The following is a 23404-nucleotide window of genomic DNA, read 5'->3' on the forward strand; positions in this document are numbered from 1 at the left end:
CCGGTTTCGTCCACAAGGAGGCAGTCCAAAAACATTTACTGTACATAATAATGAAGCGCGCCTTCCGCTTACAGTTGAAGTCGTAGTTTTTGTTGTTTTTACAATATGGGATGCAAAAAAAAAATAACAATTGTATCCATTTTCGACTGTCAGATTTTTTTTTTTTTTTTACAAGGAAATTATTGAATATATATATCGTGACTTTATATTTTATATTTTACGCCTGGATTACTGTCAAAAGTAGCGTCACTTTATTTAATCTTCGCAAAGAAGCAACTTATAATATCCTTTATTATTCAAGAAAATATTGCTTTGGGGAGTATTAGTCCATCTTTACAAAACTGGCGAAAGCACCGGTGAAACACATCGCCCTACCCGTGTTAGTTTCTTTTATTTTTGCGATACCGGAAGTATTTATTGTACTTTGGGTTTACGTTCCGGTTGGGTAATGGCGGACCTCCGCTGCTGTCGAGCGCGCCACCATTGTTAATGTTCACATTGAAAACACAAATACTATCCGAATGGCTTGAAGTCAATACTGCAACTGAATCAATTTTTGGATTACTCGTAACCTTTCAGAACTGGCAGAAGCACGATGTCTTAGCTAAAGTATTGCGGATATAGTTCGTGGTCATGTTAATGCAAGGTAATATTGCTGGTTAGCCAACTGAACCAATTTGTTATCAAGCTCCATTGGTGACATCGTAAGGTGAGTGGACACTTTTTACTGTTTTTAGCACATCTTAGCAGTAACGTCAGCTAAATTTAAAGCTATGCAAGAATATCAGACAAATTGTTTGGGGCTACGCGATGTATGGTACGTGCGTACTTAAAACATACTAATCCAGTCCACGCATCCCGTATTTAGCAGTGAGAACTGGCAATGGCTTCCGTCATGGAGTGTAAACACTGCTTTTTCAGAATGTCAGACTCGGACAGCGAGGATGATCAGGACCGGCCTTTCTCCATCACTGGCTTCTTGTTTGGCAACATCAATGAAGATGGCCAACTGGAGGACGACAGTGTCTTGGACAACGTGAGTCCTTAAAATCCACGTCAAAGTCGTCCCTTGCATACAACGCACAATTGTATATGTCTTCACTTTTGGGGACTGACTCGAGCCTTTTGAGCTACACAAAATGAACCCTCCTTCCTTGTCACTCGACACACATACTGTACAAGGAATTTGGCTTGTGTGCAGCCCAAACCCGTGTTTGTCGCACAATAAAGGCAGTCTCATCTACTTGTTCTAATGACCTGTCATCTTCAACCCAGGAGTCCAAGAAGCATCTGGCTGGTTTGGGTAATCTGGGTTTGGGCTCCCTCATCACAGAGATCACTGCCAATCAGAATGAGGAGCAAGAGGAAAGTAAAACCCCCGCCAATGTGGATGCTGAGGGTGAGTGCAAGCACACAGTGTACAGTACGTGCAGAAAGAACGTGGCATGTCATTTTGCATGTGTTAATGTATTCAGGTTGGGTGAAAAGCACCGAAGATGCAGTTGATTATTCTGACATCAGTGAGGTTGCTGAGGATGAATCTCGGAAGTATAGACAGGCCATGGGATCTCTGCAGCCCTGTCGGAAAACAGGTGATTCTATTAAACCCACCTTTCCTCCCGTTATTTATTGCATTTGTTCATTAGTTATACATAGATCCTGTAATGGACAGTCCAAAGGTTACTTGAGATACACCATTTTACATTGGGGAAAGTATTTACTTGGTAGGAAAATACAATAGTGTTTTGATTAAATCTCATCATCGCAGATGATGAAGATGACTACGATGCAGACTGCGAGGATATCGACTCAAAGCTCATGCCTCCTCCACCACCGCCAAGCCTTTCGACAGCTGCTAAAAAAGAAGAGCCTTCAACTCAAAGTGCAAATGGTAAGGGTGATTGCCTCTGTCTGTTCATTTTGTTAATTGCCTTTGTTTATCTTCGAAACATCTGTTATTCTAATTGCTGTTTATTAAGATGTATTCTTCGCGTAATATTACATTTGAGTGGCGATCCTAACAAAATGGGTGTCCTTGAACAAACTTTTCGTTTCTCAATTTCTGATTTGTCCCCGCCGCTCCCGACAGTCGGGGAAGAAGGTGACGGTATCATCTTGCCGTCTATCATCGCACCTTCATCGGTTGCCGAAAAGGTGGACTTCAGCAGTTCGTCTGACTCCGAACCAGAGACGGACCGCCCCGTCCCGGCTTCCGGTCCTGGGGGCCAACCGGACAGTCTCACCCTCCCGCTTGCGGGCATCATGCAGAAAGATGCTGCCAAAGCGCTACCGGGTGTCACAGAGCTCTTCCCGGAGTTTAGACCTGGAAAGGTAACGATTCGTGTTCCTTTACATCGGTGTCTCCAATCTATGGCCCGAGGGCCATTTGCGGCCCGCCATCCCTTTTTCAGTAGCATGCCGTGTATTGAAAAAATGGCATTTGAAATGGAAAGTCTTGTGACCATATTCTGCACTGTCCCGCCTCTGTCCCGAGGGACTCGCCTCATTACGTTTTCTTGGATGCGACCCTCCAAGACAAAGGTTTAGACACCCCTGCATTTTGCACGTATTAAAGACAAACAGCCCATCTTTTTGGATCCCCCGCCAGGTTCTGAGGTTCTTACGGCTCTTCGGCCCAGGGAAGAACATGCCGTCGGTGTGGAGGAGCGCCCGCAGGAAGAAGAAGCGGAAGCACCGGGATCTTCAGCAGCCCGGGACGCCACCGCCCGAGGGCGAGCTGGCAGAACAAGGGCCGGAGAAGAAATCGGGGTGGTTTTACGAGTACGCCCACCCTCCGCCTCCGGAGCAGTGTCTCTCAGACGACGAGGTCAATATTCCGGCAGGATTATAGTCGCGTAATTTTGGCGTAATTTTGGCTTCATCCCTTGCCCGTTTCACAGATCACCATGATGGCACCGGTGGAGTCCAAATTTTCCCAGGCTAATTGCGACGGAGCCGAGGAGACGGAATCACGGCCGAAGGTTGCCGAATGGCGTTACGGTCCCGCTCAGCTCTGGTACGACATGCTGGGGGTCCCCGAGGACGGAAGTCATTTCAACTACGGGTTGAAGCTGAAGCAAATGGAGTCCGCTGAACCCCAGGAGCAAATGATATTTGAAGAAAGGGCCAAGACGCCAAAGCAGGTCAGTGGGCTGTTAGGCGCACACTAGGGGCCTGCGCGTCCCCTTTCGCATATTTTTTAATTCCGTGTCATTTGTAGGGTGACGACGACGACGGCAATCATGAACGCGAGGAGGACCGAGGGGTCCTGGAGAATGAGCTCTTCCTGATGGTTACGCAACTGCAGTGGGAGGATGACATTATCTGGAACGGGGAGGACGTCAAGCACAAGGGCACCAAGTCTCAACGTGCCAGTCTCGCTGGCTGGTTGCCCTCCAGCATGACCCGCAATGCCAATGCCTACAATGCGCAACAAGGTCACACCTGCGCTAGGCTCACGTTTGGCACGTGTATACAAGTCGATTTGATGTTTATCCATTCAACTCATCAGGTCTGACCAGGAGCAACTCCCAGCTGGTCCCAACGCCGCCGCCACTCATGCCCAAAAGCTTGTCAATAACTGGCTTGAAGAGGGACAAAAACAGCCTCGATCATCAGTGTAAGTTTGGTGGCAGGATGCAAAAGTACAAAGATCTTCTTTATTACCAATGTGTATTTACTCCTCTGCAGCCAATCAGGAAGATGACGCTCCCTGGTTTTCAATTTTCCCCATCGACAACGAAGAGTTAGTTTACGGGCGCTGGGAAGACAACATTATCTGGGATGATCAGGAAATGGATCACTTGCTCGCTCCGCCGGTTCTTACACTGGATCCCAATGATGAGAACATCATACTCGGTAGCACCGCATTGCATCCTGCATTTTATTTATTTTTTTGACAGCAGAAAATCTTGCGAGGTGTGAAAAATGTTTTGGTTTGCTGAGAGGCGGTCTCATTGTGGTAAAAATCTCGCTCTAAGTGAAGCCAAAGAGATTTTTATAATATTTTCACAAACGATGAATCAAATCTCTTTATTTTTGCCTAATTGTACATGACAAACCCATTTGGTTTTGTTTCATTAACCGGTTATTAACCAACAAGATTCATTAACCAAGTAAGATTTGCTTTCTCGTGCGGTCATTGCTTTCCAAAGTCCAAGCAGCTGTTTGCAAATGTTCATTATGTAATCAAACGTTCGTGTTTTGATAGACGGCAGGGGGCTAGCATCATCACCTTCCCCTCTGACTGTCAGAAGAGGCGGGGCCAAATGAAATGATTTGATTGTCATTTAGAAATCCCGGATGAAAAGGAAGCATCGACCTCCCATTCCCCGTCCAAAGAGAATAAGAAGGAAACGGCAATCAAAAAGAGTCGTATCCTGCTCGGGAAGACCGGGGTGATAAAAGACGAGCCGCAACAGGCAAGTCAAACGCCCAAGACTGTTTTGACGCGAGGCGCTTTTGCTATGCTGTACAAAGCAGTAGAAATGGAAGCGCCAGTTCCACAAAGTGAAACTGAAAGCTGCTTTAAAAATGTTTTCCGTCAACTCAGAACATGTCCCAACCCGAGGTGAAGGACCCCTGGAACCTCTCCAATGATGAGTTCTACTATCCCAAACAGCAAGGCCTCAGAGGGACGTTTGGTGGCAACATCATTCAGGTGAGCTCAATTTGCAACTCCCTCAAGTCAACGTGCAACCCGAGAGCAGACTGAGATTTTTCACTTTTGTTCAGCAGCATTCCATCCCAGCCCTGGAGCTGAGACAGCCCTTCTTCCCCACACACATGGGGCCCATGAAGTTGCGGCAGTTCCACCGCTCGGGGTTGAAGAAGTACTCATTTGGACCTTTGGCTCAGCCCGGTCCGCACCCTGTCCAACCGCTGCTCAAGCACATTAAGAAAAAAGCCAAGGTGACACTTTGCTCCCAGCGATGTCTTATTCCGAGCCGGCCGCTATCTAAACGCGCACGCGTGACGACAGATGCGAGAGCAGGAGCGGCAGGCTTCGGGAGGGGGAGATATGTTCTTCATGCGCACACCGCAGGATTTGACGGGCAAAGACGGGGATCTGATCCTGGCCGAGTACAGTGAAGAATACCCCCCTCTCATCATGCAAGTCGGCATGGCCACCAAAATCAAAAACTACTACAAAAGGGTTGGAAGGCCTTTGCAAAGTCACTCAATTACTTTTGCAGATGACCTGACGACTCGTATTTAGTTCAATCTCTGTTTGTTCAGAAACCTGGAAAGGATCCTGGCGCGCCAGATTGCAAATATGGAGAAACCGTATACTGTCACACTTCGCCTTTTCTGGGTTCTCTGCATCCAGGACAGCTGCTCCAAGTCAGTTCTCAATACTTACTTCATGCAACATAATTGCAAGCTTTGTGCTAATTCACCTGTTTCATCTTCCTTTTTTTTTTCCTCTTAGGCTTTTGAAAACAATCTTTTCCGCGCCCCCATTTACCTACACAAGTTGCCTGCAACAGATTTTTTGGTCATTCGTACGCGCCATGGATACTACATCCGAGAAATCGTGGACATCATGGTAGTTGGTCAGGCCTGTCCCTTATACGAAGTACCCGGGCCCAACTCCAAACGTGCCAATACCCACATAAGAGACTTCCTTCAAGTAGGCTGACTTCCCCGACTTCATTTGAAGTGCGCAAAATGCGGCAAAGGTCAAGTGACGAAACCCGTCTTCCGCAGGTTTTCATCTACCGCTTGTTTTGGAAGAGCAAGGATCGTCCACGGAGAATTCGCATGGAGGATATCAAGAAAGCGTTTCCGGTGCATTCTGAGAGCAGCATCCGGAAACGACTCAAACTCTGTGCCGACTTCAAACGCACGGGTACGGATCGTTTATTTGCTCGCCACATTCATACTTGAAATCACCTGCCTGCGTATACCACTTTTTTTTTTTTTTTTTTCCATTCCAGGGATGGACTCCAACTGGTGGGTCCTGAAGCCCGATTTCAGACTGCCGACAGAGGAGGAAATCCGAGCCATGGTGTCTCCGGAGCAGTGCTGCGCCTACTATAGCATGCAAGTGGCCGAGCAGCGACTCAAGGTGACCCGCTCTGCTACTAAAACCCTCGATGAAAATTAGGGATGCACGCTTGATCCAATTCAAGTCTTCCCATGTCGTACAATTCTGTTCTCAAATCGCAACGGCTAACTTGGAGTAAAAAACCCTGCGGTTTCAAAGACAGCCTATCAATCCTCGAATTAATCCATCATTATTTTTGATATGCGATCAAATGTTTGGAAACATCAAATTGTCCAAATCCTCAGTTTTAGCTTCACAACAGAAAATGTTCTCTGATTTCTTTAGTTCTCTGTAAATGTAGACTGATGAATAAAACAGACATTTTAAACAGAATAAAAGAGACAATTACACACGCGTGTAAAACTCTGGAAAGCTATGATCAATATTTTAGCTAGTTTTGTGAAGAAAAGAATCATCTTTGCATTCTGGTTGTCATTGGATATTATATGACTTATAAAATTTCATGCAATCGTGCACACAACACAATTTGGTTGAACACCGTCTTGCCCTACATTCAGGATGCTGGATACGGCGAGAAATCGTTTTTTGCGCCAGAAGAGGAGAATGAAGAGGACTTCCAAATGAAGATTGATGATGAGGTATTTTTAGTTTTTGTTTCCCCCAAGTTTCAGTCACTTTCGTCACCACTAACCTGTTCTTACTCGTACGAGGTGCGAACGGCTCCCTGGAACACGACGAGAGCCTTCATCTCCGCCATGAAGGGCAAATGTTTGTTGGAGGTTACGGGCGTGGCTGACCCAACAGGCTGCGGGGAAGGCTTCTCCTATGTCAAAGTGCCCAACAAGCCCACTCAACAAAAGGTGCGAATGTGTCAATTGGAATATTCAGTACTCTGAACTCTTAAATATGAGAGAAATATTAGGTCAGGTGACTTATCACAAGAGAAGGCGGGTTTAACATGCGGGTGGACTGAACTTGAGCATCCTTCCTTTTTCCTCATCATCCATAGGGAAATTCAACAATCAGAAAATCCTACTGATACATTGGAGTTTTATTTTTCTTTCATTTTGGCTTCACTTTTGGTTTCCTGTAGCTGCGATGGGGTGGATGTTGTCCGTGGTAAAGCGTGCTTGTTGCCCTGGCTGAATGCTGGCTGCATACGGAAGTCTAGAAGCGTCTGATTGGTTTTGTCAGGATGACAAGGAGCCGCAGCCTGCTAAGAAGACTGTGACAGGGACAGATGCCGATTTGAGGAGACTGTCGCTGAAGAATGCCAAGCAACTGCTTCGCAAGTTTGGCGTTCCGGAAGAAGAAGTAAGTTTGCAGACGTTCAAGACAATTTATGACGCCAATCGGCTATTTTGTATCATTTATATGTCCTCCTCGTTTCATTTACCAGATAAAAAAGCTGTCCCGCTGGGAGGTGATTGACGTGGTGAGAACCATGTCAACCGAGCAGGCGCGTTCAGGAGAAGGCCCCATGAGCAAGTTTGCCAGAGGCTCCCGCTTCTCCGTAGCAGAGCACCAAGAGCGCTACAAGGAGGAGTGCCAGAGGATCTTTGACCTGCAGAATAAGTGAGATGCGTTAAAAAAAAAAAGTATTCTCCCTTCCGACTGCGGCTAATTCAAGCGACCGTAGGGTGCTGGAGTCGACAGAGGTGCTCTCCACCGACACGGATAGCAGCTCAGCTGAGGATAGCGACTTTGAGGAAATGGGAAAGAACATCGAGAACATGCTGCAGAACAAGAAGACCAGCTCACAGTTGTCACGGGAGAGGGAGGAGCAGGAGAGGCGGGAGTTGCAGAGGATGCTCATGGGGGAGGAGAGTGATCGGGACAACAAGGGGCGCAAGGAGCGCCGCAAAGTCTTGTGTAAGTCCTTGTTTTTTCTTCTCTTGGCGCCGGGCATATGTTGTTGCGCAAACGGCGTGCAAATTGGACTTCTTCTACCTTTTTAGCCAGCTCATTGTCCACGGGCTCCCACAAAGATGATGACACATCCTCGGTCACCAGCTTGAACTCCGCCGCCACGGGACGGCGACTTAAGATCTACAGGACCTTCAGGGATGAGGATGGCAAAGAATATGTTCGCTGTGAGACCGTGCGCAAATCCGCTGTCATTGATGCCTACACCAGGATCAGAACCACCAAGGATGATGAATTCATGTCAGTAATTCAGTTCTGAACCTTCTTCTAACTTTTGGCATGGAGCTGATTCAATTCCAGTTAGTTTACTTTCAGACTTACACCTTGCGTATTGATAAACAAAGGCTAACGACAATGCTAAATACAGTAATGGGAAAAATATGAAACCCTTTAAGCAATAGATATTTGCACCCAAACAGCCTTTGAATCTTGTTAAAATCGGTTATCCTATAACCTACCAATCGCTTCCAATTATTTCTAAAGTTAATCGTGAATTGAATTGAGTGGATAGAACTCATTTGTTATCTGCTATAGATCAGAATTTTTAGATACCAACAAAAAATGTAAGCACACAAATAGCATCAGCCGCTTGGCCACTAGATGGTGCACTAACACAAGCTCTTTGTCGTTGTCTCTCATTTCAATTGGAAATGCTCTCATACTTGCGACAGTCCATTTTTTAGGGGAGTCTTTCTCCCTTGTCGCCATTGCAACACTGCGTGTGTCTTCAAGAAAGATCCGTGTATGAAAATGTTGGCACAAACATGTTTCCGGTGGAGCTTCGAGGTGGAAAAATTTAAGTTGACCATCTTCAGAGGTGAATAATCAGACTTGCGTGACTTTTTCCCCCCCGGCCCATCCAACAGTGCAGTATTTAAACATTCAGTGTAACTTGCAGTTCTCTATTTGTTATCTTCTGCGAGGAGCTATGACAAATATAATTAGATTTGTCGACAACCCCCATGTGGCCAAGACCAAAAAAAAAAAAAACTCCCTTTTTATGTCACCTCTACTTTCAGACGAAAGTTTGCCCTCTTCGATGAGCAGCACAGAGAAGAGATGAGGAAGGAGCGTCGACGCATCCAGGAGCAGCTGAGGAGACTAAAGCGAAATCAGGAGAAGGACAAGTTCAAGGGACCTCCGGAAAAGAAGTCCAAGAAGATGAAAGAGCGACCAGACCTCAAGGTAAAAGTAAGCTTGCTAATTAGATACTATATTTCTCTTCCTCACTTCTGGTTCTATGTTGATGTGGCGTTTAGTCATTCACTTGGCAGCCCGGTGAAAATTGATTTTTGCCTTCTATAGCTGTCAGTGGCAGTGCATAAGGTCGCCGCTTGGCCTGGCGGTAAATCAAATGCTCTTTGACGTCTCTTGCCGTCAGTGGCGCTGAATAAGTGAAGTAGGCGGTTACAGTTTTGATCTTGGCACATTGTCTTTGCGTCCCTTCCCTATAGCTCAAGTGTGGCGCGTGCGGCGCCATCGGGCACATGAGGACGAACAAGTTCTGCCCGCTGTACTATCAGACCAACGCGCCCCCTTCCAACCCAGTCGCTATGACTGAAGAGCAGGAAGAGGAGCTGGAAAAGACAGTCATCCACAACGACAATGAAGAATTGATCAAAGTGGAAGGCACCAAGATCGTGCTTGGCAAGCAACTCATTGAAAGGTGGGTAGGCGGATAGGAATCGTCTTTGGATTTTACTCTTCACGGGTTCCTCGTTTGTTGTTTTGCCTCAGTGCCGATGAGGTGCGCAGAAAGTCTTTAGTGCTCAAGTTCCCCAAGCAGCAGCTCCCACCGAAAAAGAAGAGACGAGTTGGAAACGCGGTGCACTGCGACTATCTGAATGCAAGTAGCGATGACGTTTGGCGTTTGCTTTGGAGGTCCAAAGGAACAATGTTCACATTGCCGTTGTGCTTCCTCACTGGTAGAAGCCACACAAGGCAATCCACCGCAGACGCACAGACCCCATGGTGACCTTGTCCTCCGTGTTGGAGAGTGTCATCAACGACATGCGCGACCACCCAAACGTGAGCTTCCCCACTTTGCCTTCTTCTCACGGCTGGCCCGCTCGGCGGCGTAACAACGCACGCGTCTTGCCGTCCTCCTCCGAACAGACGTACCCGTTCCATACGCCGGTGAACGCCAAGGTTGTGAAGGACTACTACAAGATCATCACGCGGCCCATGGACCTGCAGACGCTCCGGGAGAACGTCCGCAAGCGGATGTACCCATCCAGGGAGGAGTTCAGAGAAGCCGTCGAGCTCATATACAAGAACAGCGCCACATACAATGGTACTTTCGCGATTCGGGGGGTCTTTATTTCAGAGCATGTGCAGTACGTGGGCATGCCTTTTCTCTGTCCAGGAGCCAAACATCCAATCACGCAAGTTGCACAATCCATGCTGGACCTGTGCGATACCAAGCTGAAGGAAGTAAGCGAGACCTCATCTGCATTTTTTCTCTCACGTCTCCTCAAACGTAAGAAGACCCTCTGCATTTGCAGAAGGAGGACCGACTGGTTAGGCTCGAAAAAGCCATCAACCCTTTGCTGGACGACGACGACCAGGTGGCCTTCTCCTTCATCCTGGACAACATCGTCACCCAGAAGATGATGGTTGTTCCCGATGTACGTTGCCGCCGACAAAAATTGCTACGATGAACGTGTGAAGTGATGATTTCCTCTTTGCGCTGATGCAGTCGTGGCCATTCCACCATCCTGTCAACAAGAAGTTTGTGCCGGATTATTACAAGGTGATTATTGACCCCATGGACCTGGAGACCATCCGCAAGGTGAGGGCCGCTCACAACACAAGAGGGAAATGAGGGAAATCTTTTTTGGGGCGGGTGGGAGCATGAAGAGTAAACCTTTCTAACCCTTGTCTCCTCTCAACCAAAAGAACATCTCCAAGCACAAGTACCAGAACAGAGACGCCTTCCTCTCAGATGTCACTCTCATCCACACAAACAGTATCAAATACAACGGTTAGCAAAATTATTGCTTTACGATGCAGAGCTCTGAATGGAATGCAAATGGCATAATCACCTACGTGATGTGTCCTTCACAGGCCGCGACAGTCCATACACCAAGACAGCACTCGATATCATCAGCGTGTGCAGACAGACCTTAGATGAGGTAAGCTCAGTTGGTTTACCCGACTAGGTTGACTTTTTTTTGGGTGTAATGAGAATTTCCTTTGTCTTGTGCCTCCAGTATGACGAACATCTGACACAGCTAGAAAAGGACATCTCCACAGCAAAGGAGGCAGCTCTGGATGCAGCTGACTTTGACAGTCTGGAGATGGCACACGGTTCATACATGACACAGGTACTCGGCCGGAAACTTTTGTCGAAGCTCAGTCAGGAACGCTCACAGAATATATCAAATTTCCCCAATGTCCATTTTGTGTCGATAAGGTGTATCGGTTTGAAAGCAAGCATGGTCAGGAGCTTTATCTTGAATGTTTTTAGTGGCTGGTTGGACAAAGCATACAATTGTAGTCATAATTATTAATAGCTTGACCAAAATGGATCTTTTTGTAACACCAACAGAAAAAACAGCCACCTTTTCTTTTGCCGGTATATCCTAATGCAATTTCTGCAGCCAAAGTATACTTGGGATGAATGGAGCTAAAAAACGAGGTCACGGCTGGGCTACGAGTTATTTGAAGGGGCATCATAGTGTGGTTCTCGTGTTTGTGCACCCAGTATGATGAGCTGGATAAGGAGCTGTCTTCGGGCAAAGGCTCTTTCATGGACTTACAAAGGCTGGCCTCATCCTCTTCCTACATAGCCCAGGTCTGTATGGTCGCTCTTCCGGAAAGCTGCTCTTCTGCACCAAACAAACCCTTGTCTTTATTGCTCCTCCTGCACCCTCCCCCACCGTGACTAACTTCCTGCCAGACCTTTTCTTTCTGTTTCATGTTTTGTAGTCGTGCGTTGTGTCTGCTCGAGTGTGCTCTCCCTTCACTTCCCTTCTTGTCTCTCTTTCCCACTCCTCCGGCGCGCCTTTGCTCCTCCGTCGTCGGCCAGCCCGCTGATCTGTTTGACAGCGCTGCTTCGGGCCCCTCCGGCGCAGCCGGACGCCTTTTCTCTGATGGACCGCTAGCGGTCGCTTCGGAGAAGCGAGGGGGGCAGGTACGGAGAGAGAGAGAGAGAGAAATCTATACGTCTCTTCGCGCCTCTCGCCAGTCCGTGCTCTGATTGTCCCGCTCGTCTCGATGGGGGAGAATGTTTGCGTCGGGCATCGTCGCCGGGAAGTGGGAGGAGCGGCTTTTTGTTTTGAACGCGCTCTCTTCGACTGCTTGTGCGTGTTAGGCTCGCCATGGCAGAAGGCTCAGGGAGGAAGAGTCGGACGTGGATATCGAAGGCTTTGAGGAGGAGGACGACGACGGCAAGCCCAAAACACCCGCCCCTGTGAGTCCCGCACTGCGCCCTTTCAATACGCTTACATACGATCGTATTCCTCTCCTTTTTTCCATGATGTATAGCAACGACATCTGTGCTTTTGTTTTCTTTTCAAATTGATGCTTTTGTTTGAAATTTGAAAGCCTACCAAAGAGGCCGGACGTTTGAGCCCACTGGCCCGAAAAGTCACTCAAGGTGTTCGATTCTCATCTGTTCAGGCAGAGGACGCAGAAGGCGATCTGGAGGAGGACGACGAGGATGAGGACGAGGAGGAGATGTTGCTTCCGCCTCGGAGGCGCCCGCACAACCGTCAAGAGGAAGACAACGACAGAAGAGGCGACTCCCTCGGCCACGCCAGCGTCTTGTATCAAGACTTGCTCATGTCCGACGGAGAGGACGATGCCAGCGAGGAGGAGGGCGACAATCCCTTCTCGTGTAAGCCGAGCAAAGCCAAATGCATCAAAAGAGGCGTTTCACCCAAGAGCCGTCTTTCTTTAGCCATTCATCTATCGGAGAGCGGCAGCGACTCTGACGGGGAGACGGATGTGCGAGCCGCCCCTCCGCGGCGAGCTCAGGAGACGGCGCGCATGGGCATGGAGCAGGACGAGAGCATGATGTCGTACGACGCCGACGGGCCTCATATGGAAGACAGCAACGTCAGGTATCCGGTTGCCGGCCGAATGTTTGATGACTTTTTTTTTTTTTACCGTTAAAGATTTCTCACTCGTCTCACTCAGCTACGGCAGCTTGGAGGGGAGCCGCAGTCGAATGCGGCCGTCGGTCGGGGCCGACGCTCGAGACCATGGCGTCAGCGAGGAGGACGAGGAGGAAGATGATGAAGACCAAGAGGATGACGAACGCAGGAGAGGCCCGGCTACGCATTCTCAGGTGCAGCTTACTTCATTTTAGGGGATCCACTTACAGACTCAGACAAAAAATAAATAAATAAAAACACTTATGGGACACAGACTCAACGTTTGTGTTACGTTTGTCTAATTTGGGTTGCCTTTTTTGCGTCTGTCCGCGATGATGAAAAGGAGGGCAAATGGTCTTTCATGGACTTGGAGAGGCACGGCGCGACGACTGCACCCTACGCACAGCAGGTAGGACCGTTCTTTTTGTAGCCGCGATGCTAGCGTCAACGGCGACGGCCGAGAGTCGCCTCGCCTGGACCCGCGCCTTCACTTTTGCCCTCTTGCGTCTCAGCCGTGGCAGCTGCGAGGGAACGGACGGGAGGATGGCAACAGCGAGGACGAAGAAGAAGAGGACGAAGAGGAGGACGCGCGCAGGAGAGGTCCGGCCGTCCTCTCGCAGGTCCAACTCAGTGAGGACGAGGAGAGCGAAGAATTCCGGTCCATCGGAGGAGACAGTGACATAGAATCAGACTAGATGACTTTTATCCCCTGAGGGAGCGTGTTTGAAAGGATTTCCTTTCAAAAAGCGTTTGTGATTTAAACTGGACATGTTTCTTTATTCCAACATTAGTGCTCCCCTTGTCAATTTCAGCATTGTTTCGGGCATCTGTTTATGTGAGACATTGGATCCGGGATCATATTGAAACTGCTACAAGCTTTGTTATTGCAAGTCAGGAGCCGTATTTCAAGAACAGTAAGTGTTTTGCTTTTTATAAAGAGTCTTTATTTGCTGATGTTTAGATTGTCTGTGGATCGATATATATACAGAAAGAATACGAAGTATCAACAACAAAGAACCTTGTGTGATGGACTTAGGGTGAGACATGGCATTCTGATAGAATGCTAGCTAGCCACAGAATTTAGCTAGTATCTATCCGTCTGTCTATACGTTTGTAAAAGAAACAATGAATTTGAGAAAACATCTCGTGTATTCTGCTATCATCCAATCGGCAGCTCCAAACAAACACGGGTTTGTAAATTAAAGTTAGGAAAAGAATAAAAATTCGGAACCACATTATGTGGCCATCTACGTCAGCCTTACGGAGGACTATGACCTTTGCGTCACAGTTACGTTGCTAGCCCAAGCCGCCGTCGTTGACCTCTCAGGTGAAGCATAAACACGCGCGTTGATGGACGCGAATCGACTTGCGCAGCGAGGGATCCTGCGAGGGCTGAGAGACTGAGACCTGTGCACATCCCTCAAAGGCGGTTTCATGGCGGATGAGCCTCTCGCCCAGTTGGACCAATCGCCGGAGTTTGCGGATGCTTACGGATAACAGGGAAGAAGCACGTTAAAGTTGACTGTAAATGTCTTAATTCACAATGGCCGAAACCCGACCGGTCTCAACAACTGCTAGTTACCGGGCTGATCTGATGGAAGATCTGCGTTTGGTGTTTGATGAGCGGGCGGGCGGTCGTCGGTGGCGTCCAAGCTTCGACTGATTCTTAGCGCCTGGAGGGAACGGAGGCTGGTCCGCAAGGGTGACTCTGCAGTCCTGTCTGGGAGTCCCGTCCAAAGTACCGCAAAGACATTGTTTCGTCCCAAAGTGAGTTTCCAAATGAAAATGGACGACATACGAGGAATCCAAAAGCAACGGCGAGCACCTTGATTCTGAGCTCTTTGAAGCAACTTGAACTGAGTGACTTGCTGACGGAGTCTGACCTGCGCCGACAAGGATGTCAATGAGTTGCATGGTCAAGCTGTCCGTGCAAAAGTATGACCAAATGTTACTTGGGCTTCAGGATTCCCTCTGCGTGAAAAGTCACAGGCGGGTTTGGCCGCGTAGTCCTGTCGCAAACCTGCGATTACAGTCCAAGGTTAGCAGTTCGAGATGACTCAAATTGCGCGACACTTACTGCGCTCTTGAATGCGGGCCAGAAGGTGAACGTCTGTGATGTCCTGCAACTTGTAGCTGCTGCTTATGCATTTACGAGGCTCACTTGGATCTGTTTCAAAACAGACAACCGCGTTTGGCATATGACATTTTTACTTGTGAGGGATAAGACACATTTTTCGTACCAAATAATGTTTGCAATGAATTAAAACATTTTTCATTGGTTCACCTTGACCTCATAGCAAGGTCAAGTAAGTTGCAAGGTTAGGGGGTCCAAATTTGATGCTGGCGAACTGTCATCCAAGATAGAATTCGGCATGAGCTCAAGTAATAACACAACCGCCGGTTAACCAGTTGGTTAGCTTTGTCGATGAAATTTGTTCTAATTACTTCTTGGTGAGAAATCATTTTCAGCCAACTTGTGTCCCACTTTGTGTTATTAAAAATCTGGTCACCCCAGTCGAGTCGCATGTTTGCTAGGCCGTTGCCAGTTTTTCTTTGTGAAATTCTGGTCACTCAAGTTGACTCACGCTTTTGCGTCTCTTACTTTGCTTGAGCTTATTTCGAAGTAAAGGCGTTGCGGCCTTCATCTCCGGACTTGGATTGTCCAGGACCCGGCGACACCATCTCAGAGGTGACTCCATGTCCACTGCCATCTGACCTTTGGGAGACTTGTAAAGCCTGCGAAGAGATTCGTATCGATCAGAAAGAAAACAGCCCAGCCCTAACCGACATTGATCCATCGTTAACGCTCAAGCATAAGATCTTACCAGCTCTCATCATCCCCGCCGTCGTCTGTTAAGTGGAGAAGCTCCACGAAGTCCAAAACTGTAGGCTCTCCTGTTCTTTTTTCTTTTTGGCCAGGAGACATCACCCCTTCCTCTGCAACGGAGGACGCTTGCGAATTAGGCCCAAACTTTAAAAAATCTAGTCTCCTTCTAGCATCCTCGGCCAAAGACGGAGACGTGGAAGTCTTCCCTCCCGGAAACCTGTGGTGATCTAGACCCAAGCCCAGGTTTTGGACATCCATTATTTCAGTCCGAAACGTGCCGTGCCGAGCGTAGCGCTACACGCTTGGCGTCCTTCCATCTACTGACCCACATTTCTCCAGTGGGTGCGGTAATTATCGAGCAGCAGCAGATTGGATGGATTTAGGAAAGCGTCGCAAGATTAGGTGGATTAAAGTGCTGGCAGGTTGCGAGCAGAACGGAAAAAATCCCTTAATGAGAAAGCACCAAGGGACAATTTGATATTCGGGGAGAATACAAGCAGTTTGGTCTATATTTTCAATTTTCTTGCATGAATGTCACAAATGGTTATGACAAGCTGCAGCAATAATCTATATATTTATGACACTTCTGGCAAGACCGAGGAATTGATCCACTCCAGGTTTAACTGCTAAACAGGAGAAGTCCATGGGCCAGTCATATTGTTAAAAAAATAAATAAAATATAAAAAACAAAGGGATTTCTTTAAGCATTGAATGCCAATGTGTAGTCATCTAGAGGGATATTTAACAATGTTCAGGAGTAAAGAGTTGATATTTCGTCTCATTATCTGTGAAATATTTGTGCTTGCATCTAAAAGCATTTTTGTAACTGTATTTAACAACAACAAAGTACATAAACATTATTTAAAAGCCTTTTTTGCCCCTTGCTAGCAACGGAAAATGACGTCACATGTATTCCCGATTCCAAGTTTTCCAGCTGAGCTGTGATTGGTTCTTACCTGAGCCTGATGTAGTTTTCAGCAAGTAGCAAAAGGTATTTTTGATTGCATTGTGACAAAAATATATATAATTGCATTGTCGTTTGAATTTGCTTACAGGTCCTTTTTCAGATCATATAAAATTTGGTATCATACTTCAAAACAAGAAAAAGGAAATTCCTATGAATATAATCCTATGTACGGCCAAATATGGACTTTTTACTAAGGTTAAAGGTTAGCTAAATATGAAACAGCTAAATGTGTCAAATAAAGTTCAATCAAATGTTTTGTAACTGCCCTAGAAACGACTTTGAAAACTTGAGTCCTGTAGTTAGTAAAAAAACAACAACAAAAAAAAACAAATACTGTACTGTACTAGTTTCGTCCACTTCCTCCTCCCATCTCTGTGATAGCAAAAAAAAAAAAAAAAAAAGGGGGAGGTGTTTGTGTACCTGCTTCCCAACTCCTCCTCGGCCTGTTTTCATGTCGCGTCTTCCTGGCAGGCCAGATCAAAAGCCTCCATCGATTTTGACATGAGCGACAGCAGCGCCAAGAAAAACGAAAGAAGCTTGTACTCGTGTAGCATGTGGAAGCCAAGCCGAAGTTGAAGGTCGGCCTCGCGCAAGTGCAAGAGATCTGAGATGAGGGACGACGTCATCCAGGTAGCGTGAAAGGCGTCGCTTGTTTTTGAAGCGATGCATAAAGTGGAAGCTGAGCTCGTCCGACCTGTTGCTCCACATTTTGCCGCTGCTAGCTCGCTTGTTTCATGTTCCGTTATGACACCGGATTTAACCTCATCGCGTGCTCACGAACGCGCGGTTCCGTGCAAGTTCCGATTTGTTGCATCCAGTCCAAATGCGTTTACTTCGAGTAAGTTTGTCTTATGTCTTCCCGTTTTCAGTTAAGGCTACCGCCAGTTGTGCTATAACACATAGTAAGTAAGTCAGCATTTTTTCTGAACATAATTGATTTGATTGCCATTTTTCCTCTTTTCTGGTGAAACCGTACTTGCCGGAACTAACCATTTGAAATTAAAGTGCTGTACCGTCCGCGTTTGATTGGTTAATCTTTATTTTTGTAGCTGTACTTTGGGGGCAACCTGTGAAAATAGTTGCTTTTGACTTTGACTACCTTAACTCAGTTCTTCAATGATGCTTTGTGTGATTTTCTTGTAGAATTCAAGACATTTGAACGGACAAGGCGAAAGCGGGACCAATCCGGTTGCCGCGGCCCAGGCGGAAACCCAAGTCCGGGAACCGGGGCCCGTCCCGCACGGCGGCGTCTCCAGGGCGCAATGGCCCGGGAAGTACCAGTTCCTGCTCTCTTGCCTGGGATACTGCGTGGGCTTAGGGAACGTGTGGCGCTTCCCTTATCTTTGCTATCGCAACGGAGGAGGTAGGCGGCTGCGGCGGTTGGCCTTTTATGTCGACTGCTTGCTTTTGCGCACTTGTCACACCTACGCCAGCGGACGGACTGTTTGTTGTGGGCGTGTGCTCCGCTTTTGTAGTCCGGATGGTATGCCATCTATCTCGCAGCACCTCCTTCCAGACTCCATTCATCCCTTTCATGCTCAACTCTCAAGAGTGTCACACCCTGCGCGTCGCGTAGTCAAGTCACCGGCGGGGACGGAAGCCTCACTTTTCGAATCGGGGGAGTCCCTTCACAAAGACGTCTGTTTATTACTCATTTAACTCATTCGATTCCAGAGATGGATCTTCACGTTTTTTTAGGAGTCCAGCCATTCAATCCCAGATACTTAAGTATTAAAACCACACATGGAATCCCAGATACTTAAGTATTATAACGCTTGAGCGTCTGGGATTGAATGTCTGGTCTCTAAAAAACGTGAATTGGATGAGCTAGTGAAAATTCTGACTACATTCTCAGAGATGATCTATTGAATCTCCTTGAAGTCAGAGTATTAAAACGATACATGAAATCCTGGATACTTAAGTATTGAAACGATACTTACCTGTAAGTATCTGGGACCGAATGTCTGACTCTTAAAAAACGTGAAAATACGTTCCTGGCATTGAATGACTTAAAATGTGAGTGACATTTTGGCGACCGAAACGAATTCAAGAAAATCCATCCAGTATTCAAAATAAAAGCTTTTTCAAAATAAAATAGCTCCATAGTTCCATTCTTTCCTTAGTGTGTGTGAGAACACAAATGGACAGATAGCGAACAGTCTTCAAGAGAAATTAATTTCATCTGTTGATATATTTTGTCAAACGTATAGAAAAACCCATTGTACAATTGTAACGCACCGTTAGTCACAATATAAACAAATAAAGAAAATGTTCATACAATATGAAACGTACTAACAAACACACAAGTTGCATATAAGTGGAACTTAGTTGAGAGCTGTCTTTCTACTCTTCCAGGTGTCTTTCTCATCCCCTACTTCATCATGCTCTTTGTTACGGGCGTTCCACTCTTCCTCATGGAACTATCGCTCGGCCAGTACGGGGCGGCCGGCCCTATCACCGTATGGAACTGCTGCCCGCTGCTCAAAGGTGCCTGACACACACACACAAACAAATTACACATAAAGACTCTGCCACGTCAATCAATACACACACACACACACACATATATATATATATATAATATATATATATATATATATATATATATATATATATATATATATATATATATATATATATATAAAAAAATATATATATATATATATATATATATATATATATATATAAAAAAAAAAAAAGATATATATATATATATATATATATATATATATATATATATATATATATATATCTTTTTTTTTTTTTTTTTTCTTCTGCTTTTCATACGGCAGGTATCGGCATGGGCATGCTCTGTGTGGCAACGCTGGTGTCTCTTTACTACAACGTGATAATCGCCTGGACGTTTTATTACCTGGGCAGCTCGTTCCAGATCCCGCTTCCTTGGTCGTGCGAGGCCATCGCTAACGTTGCCGTCTGCAACGACTCCCGAGGGGAAAGTCTCAGCCCCTCGGAGATCTTTTGGAAGTAAGGGTAATAGTATGCAGTACATAAAAGGTTTTTGGTGCTTTTTTTTGGGGGGGGGGACCCGTTGGCACCTTTGACGTCTGTAGCTATCGATGGAGGCCCGGTCAAATAGATCGTCGGCGTCTATAGTCGTCGTCAAAAGTTTTTTGAATTGAATGGTGAGTTGTTGTTTTTTTTTTTTTTTGAATGTCAGCGAGCGTGTGCTAGGCGCGGTGAACAGCGAGGGCCTTCATGACCCGGGCCCGGTCCGCTGGCCCCTGGCTATGTGCCTCCTGGCCGCCTGGCTCGTGGTCTTCCTGTGTATGCTCAGGGGCATCCACAGCGCCGGCAAGGTGAGACATTTTCAAGGCTACGTCCAGGCAAGTACGATGAGTTCATCACGGCCGCCCGTCATGTTATTTTTTTTCTAGGTGGCGTACGTCACGGCTACTTTCCCGTACTTTGTTCTCTTGGTTTTGATCATCAGAGGCGCTACGCTGGAAGGCTCTCTTCAGGGCATCGCTTTTTACCTCACGCCGGATTGGCGGCGACTGGCGAGCGCACAGGTGCCTTCCGAGCAGGAGAACGGGGGGAAAAAGTGTTTTTCCTTAGCTGAAATATTCCCGCTCAAAACCTCAAGGTGTGGAATGATGCCGCGTCGCAAATCTTCTACTCACTGGGTATCGGAATTGGAGGAGTGCTTTCCATGGCTTCCTATAATAAGTTTGACAACAATGTCATCAGGTGAGTTCCGTTCCAGGCGCGGCTCGCCCGCAGCGAAGCCCGTTGTTCCGTCATCGACCTCGCTTTGGATTTCAGGGACACGATCATCATCACTATTGGGAACTGCCTCACAAGCTTCTTTGCCGGCTTTGCCATATTCTCGGTCCTGGGACACATGGCGTGGAGGAGAGGCGTGCCGGTTGAAGACGTGGCCGTTTCCGGTAGCTATTTTGTTCCCATTAGGGTTGCCTTCCGAGGCGCCATTGAATGCGACATTCTGCAAGTCCAAAATTCTTCACGATGACGCGTTCAATGTAAACACGCCATTCGATTCATATTTTGTTTTTGTGGAATATGAGTCAAGCTTTTCTAGTTATACGGCCATTTTGCTTTTTTGCCGTTGACTGACGTCAGAGCGGCTCGGAGCTCGATCGTGGCTCAGCTTTCCAACGTCATGAGCTTTCCAACTTCATTTTCAGGCGTGGCCGGTGAGAAAGTGGCTGCCCGTCTCAGACGTTAAAAAATGGGTTGGAATTGGTGTCTCATTTATACTCCAAAAGCGCAGTGACGAGTTCCGAGTAGTAGACTGAGCGCCAATATGTTCTTGTGACGAAAACTCTGGCTTTGATTTCCCTTTCAATGCCGTGACAGGAGTAGCACATTATTTTCAAATTAGGAACAAATTACTTGGATCTTTTTTTTGCCATTTGATTCAGATTTATTGAACCTCTAAACACAATACAAAAGGAAATAAAGAATAAAATAAAAAACAATGGATTTTTTTTTTTTTTCCCCCTCTCGGCGGCAGGTCCGGGATTAGCGTTTGTGGTTTACCCAGAGGCCCTGGCTCTGCTGCCAGGTTCTGCGTTGTGGTCGGTTCTGTTTTTCCTGATGCTTTTCATGCTGGGAATCGACACGCTGGTAAGGCTGTTTTTCATGGTCCCGGCACGCCACGGTCACACCTCCTCGCTTCCACCCGCGTGATCCTTTGCGCCCAGTTCGGCAACATCGAGGGCATCACCACCGCCGTGCTGGACGAGTTTCCGCAGCTGCGAGGGAACGCCAAGCACAGGTCCTTGTTTCTGGCCCTGCTCTGCTTTTGCCTCTACCTGATGGGTCTGCTCTTCGTCACCGACGTAGGTTTTGTTTCTGGCGTTCGTTTGTAAGCATCCCCGTCCGCCATCCTCACCATTGTTCCGTCTTGATAGGGTGGCATCTACTGGTTCACTCTGGTGGACTCCTTCAGCACAAGTTTTGGCCTCATCATCATCACTCTCTTCATGTGCCTCGGCATTTCCTTCTTCTACGGTAGACCCCGCGATTGCCGCCCGTCTTCTCCTGCCTCCGCTCTGTGCGATGACTTTTATTTGGTTTATCAGGAATCAACCAGTTTTGCCAGGACATCGTTGACATGATTGGTCACTGCCCGCCCTGGTGCAGCAATCTTTTGTTGTACTTCAAAGCATGCTGGGTATTCTTCACGCCGTTTCTTCTTTTGGTGAGTAAACGCGTGGGCTTAGCGAACGCTATGTAATCCAAAAATATCAAACTAGGGCCTGCCAGATGTGGATTTTTTTATTTTTTTGGAGGGCAGTAAGAGATGGTGATTATCGATGACTTTTTCCAATGACAGCGTTAACCCTTTGCGGTTGCAGTTGGTCCTGTCCTACGTGTTCATGGACATGTACAGCACGTCCCTCCTTTACGGCAGCTACGTGTATCCTGGCTGGGGGAAAGCCTTGGGGGCGTGCATGGCTACCACCTGCTGTCTACAGATCCCCATCTGGGCCGTCGTAGCCATCTGCAAGGAAACCGGAAGCCTGAAAGACGTCAGTGTGCTGGCGTGCGGATTCGTGGTGACTTTGGCCATCGAGTTTTACCACGAGCGCTGTGTTTGTTCTCCGCAGCGTTTCCGCAAATCCATTCGACCGCTCAACTCCTGGCGGACAAACAACAGCGCGGGGGGAGCGGAGAGGAACGCCGATGCACATAGGCCCGATGCTCTCTTCACGGTCACTCTTACGGACATGGACTTTAATGCCATGACGTGGGAGGAGGGAAGAGTGGTTTGATGGCGGGAAGAGCTTGCAGATGAGCGTGCTTGCTTGCCGATACAAAAAAAAACATGAAAATATTGGTTTATTTATTTGATGTAGGTTGGCTTTGGCGGTCGAATCAGGGCCCACCTACAGGCTGTTTTGTTTGTTTTTTTTAAGTGAGCGAGCAACGTGATGAACTTCGGCTTGGTAGCGACCTCTAGTGGCGGAAATTTAAAATGCGGATCCCAGTAGCCTTGCTCCATAGGAAAGAATATTGATGCGAAAGCGTAAGCGTGACTGAAGCGGCTGAGTAAACTGCATGCTGCATTTTAGCGGGAAGGAACTTGGATGAAAGAAAGATGGTTTTTCGTCGTACAGCTTTTACCCAATGCTGCTTTATTTATACTGCTTTTTCAGTTGTTTAATATTTTCTACAAATGAACTTTTTGCACTCTCTATTGTTTCTGATTATCATGCTGTGATTTACTTTTTAAAGGTCTAAATAGATTCTTCTAAAGTCGGAATATAATTCCACTGACTGCCAGCGATAATCTATAGAACATTGGGCACAAATTTACCCCCAGCGCAAAATATACCTTTCATGATGAGTAATAGATAGAATAAATCTCTATTTATACAGAACGGGTGTATGAATAAATCAATAAATTCCAAAAGTGTCTTTTTACAGTTAGTGTCTGTGTGTGGATTTATTTATTTTAAATCATAAGTTAAACGTTTTTAAATGAATAAAATGATTTAATTTAAATTCCTAAGTGCATCAGGGTCGTGTCTAATTGTTACGTCACAGGTAGAAGGAAGGCTCTCTACAGCGTCCGCTAGGCGCCTGTG

General features: G+C 46.9%; 3 protein-coding genes across 9 annotated transcripts; 2 read left to right on the plus strand and 1 right to left on the minus strand.

The window, feature by feature from the left end:
* The first annotated feature begins 456 nt into the window (after positions 1-456).
* On the plus strand, positions 457-13989 carry taf1 (TAF1 RNA polymerase II, TATA box binding protein (TBP)-associated factor). Of its 3 annotated transcripts, none has more exons than XM_088440492.1 (44): positions 457-709; positions 922-1036; positions 1276-1399; positions 1476-1592; positions 1769-1891; positions 2090-2331; positions 2609-2827; positions 2901-3143; positions 3221-3437; positions 3512-3619; positions 3691-3858; positions 4294-4421; positions 4553-4660; positions 4738-4911; positions 4982-5155; positions 5239-5343; positions 5432-5632; positions 5710-5851; positions 5940-6070; positions 6568-6648; positions 6721-6870; positions 7205-7324; positions 7410-7585; positions 7650-7882; positions 7969-8176; positions 8956-9127; positions 9391-9602; positions 9674-9782; positions 9866-9964; positions 10052-10229; positions 10302-10369; positions 10441-10563; positions 10635-10727; positions 10835-10919; positions 11003-11070; positions 11149-11262; positions 11643-11732; positions 11967-12071; positions 12252-12350; positions 12560-12776; positions 12840-13002; positions 13079-13229; positions 13379-13444; positions 13548-13989. In XM_088440492.1, the coding sequence occupies exons 2-44, from the start codon at positions 923-925 to the stop codon at positions 13728-13730; spliced, it is 6201 nt and encodes a 2066-aa protein (XP_088296618.1). In that variant the 5' UTR covers positions 457-709; position 922; the 3' UTR covers positions 13731-13989. The 3 variants fall into 3 exon arrangements, with proteins under 3 accessions (XP_088296618.1, XP_088296619.1, XP_088296620.1); XM_088440493.1 differs by having other exon boundaries at positions 8956-9121; XM_088440494.1 differs by lacking the exon at positions 11967-12071.
* On the minus strand, positions 13957-17553 carry LOC148408693 (SLAIN motif-containing protein 2-like). 3 transcript variants are annotated; one of them, XM_088440501.1, is made up of 7 exons: positions 17250-17553; positions 15861-15972; positions 15638-15771; positions 15113-15202; positions 14988-15055; positions 14618-14918; positions 13957-14521 (listed from the first exon to the last, which is right to left on the minus strand). In XM_088440501.1, exons 2-7 carry the CDS (start codon positions 15959-15961, stop codon positions 14304-14306), a joined length of 912 nt encoding a protein of 303 aa, XP_088296627.1. In that variant the 5' UTR covers positions 15962-15972; positions 17250-17553; the 3' UTR covers positions 13957-14303. The 3 variants fall into 3 exon arrangements, with proteins under 3 accessions (XP_088296627.1, XP_088296626.1, XP_088296624.1); XM_088440500.1 differs by lacking the exon at positions 17250-17553 and having other exon boundaries at positions 14618-14755; positions 14861-14918; positions 15861-16324; XM_088440498.1 differs by lacking the exon at positions 17250-17553 and having other exon boundaries at positions 15861-16344.
* slc6a7 (solute carrier family 6 member 7) lies at positions 17249-23242 on the plus strand. Of its 3 annotated transcripts, none has more exons than XM_088440495.1 (14): positions 17249-17459; positions 17973-18192; positions 19185-19316; positions 19622-19814; positions 20008-20146; positions 20225-20359; positions 20434-20537; positions 20613-20737; positions 21325-21437; positions 21515-21652; positions 21725-21824; positions 21896-22014; positions 22172-22345; positions 22424-23242. In XM_088440495.1, exons 1-14 carry the CDS (start codon positions 17439-17441, stop codon positions 22586-22588), a joined length of 1878 nt encoding a protein of 625 aa, XP_088296621.1. In that variant the 5' UTR covers positions 17249-17438; the 3' UTR covers positions 22589-23242. The 3 variants fall into 3 exon arrangements, with proteins under 3 accessions (XP_088296621.1, XP_088296623.1, XP_088296622.1); XM_088440496.1 differs by lacking the exon at positions 17249-17459 and adding an exon at positions 17538-17667; XM_088440497.1 differs by lacking the exon at positions 22424-23242 and having other exon boundaries at positions 22150-22291.
* The last annotated feature ends 162 nt before the right edge of the window (positions 23243-23404 follow it).

The sequence above is a fragment of the Hippichthys cyanospilos genome, chromosome 18 (assembly GCF_059441005.1).
Source record: "Hippichthys cyanospilos isolate Australia breed blue-spotted pipefish chromosome 18, RoL_Hcya_1.0, whole genome shotgun sequence".
Lineage (NCBI taxonomy): Eukaryota > Metazoa > Chordata > Actinopteri > Syngnathiformes > Syngnathidae > Hippichthys > Hippichthys cyanospilos.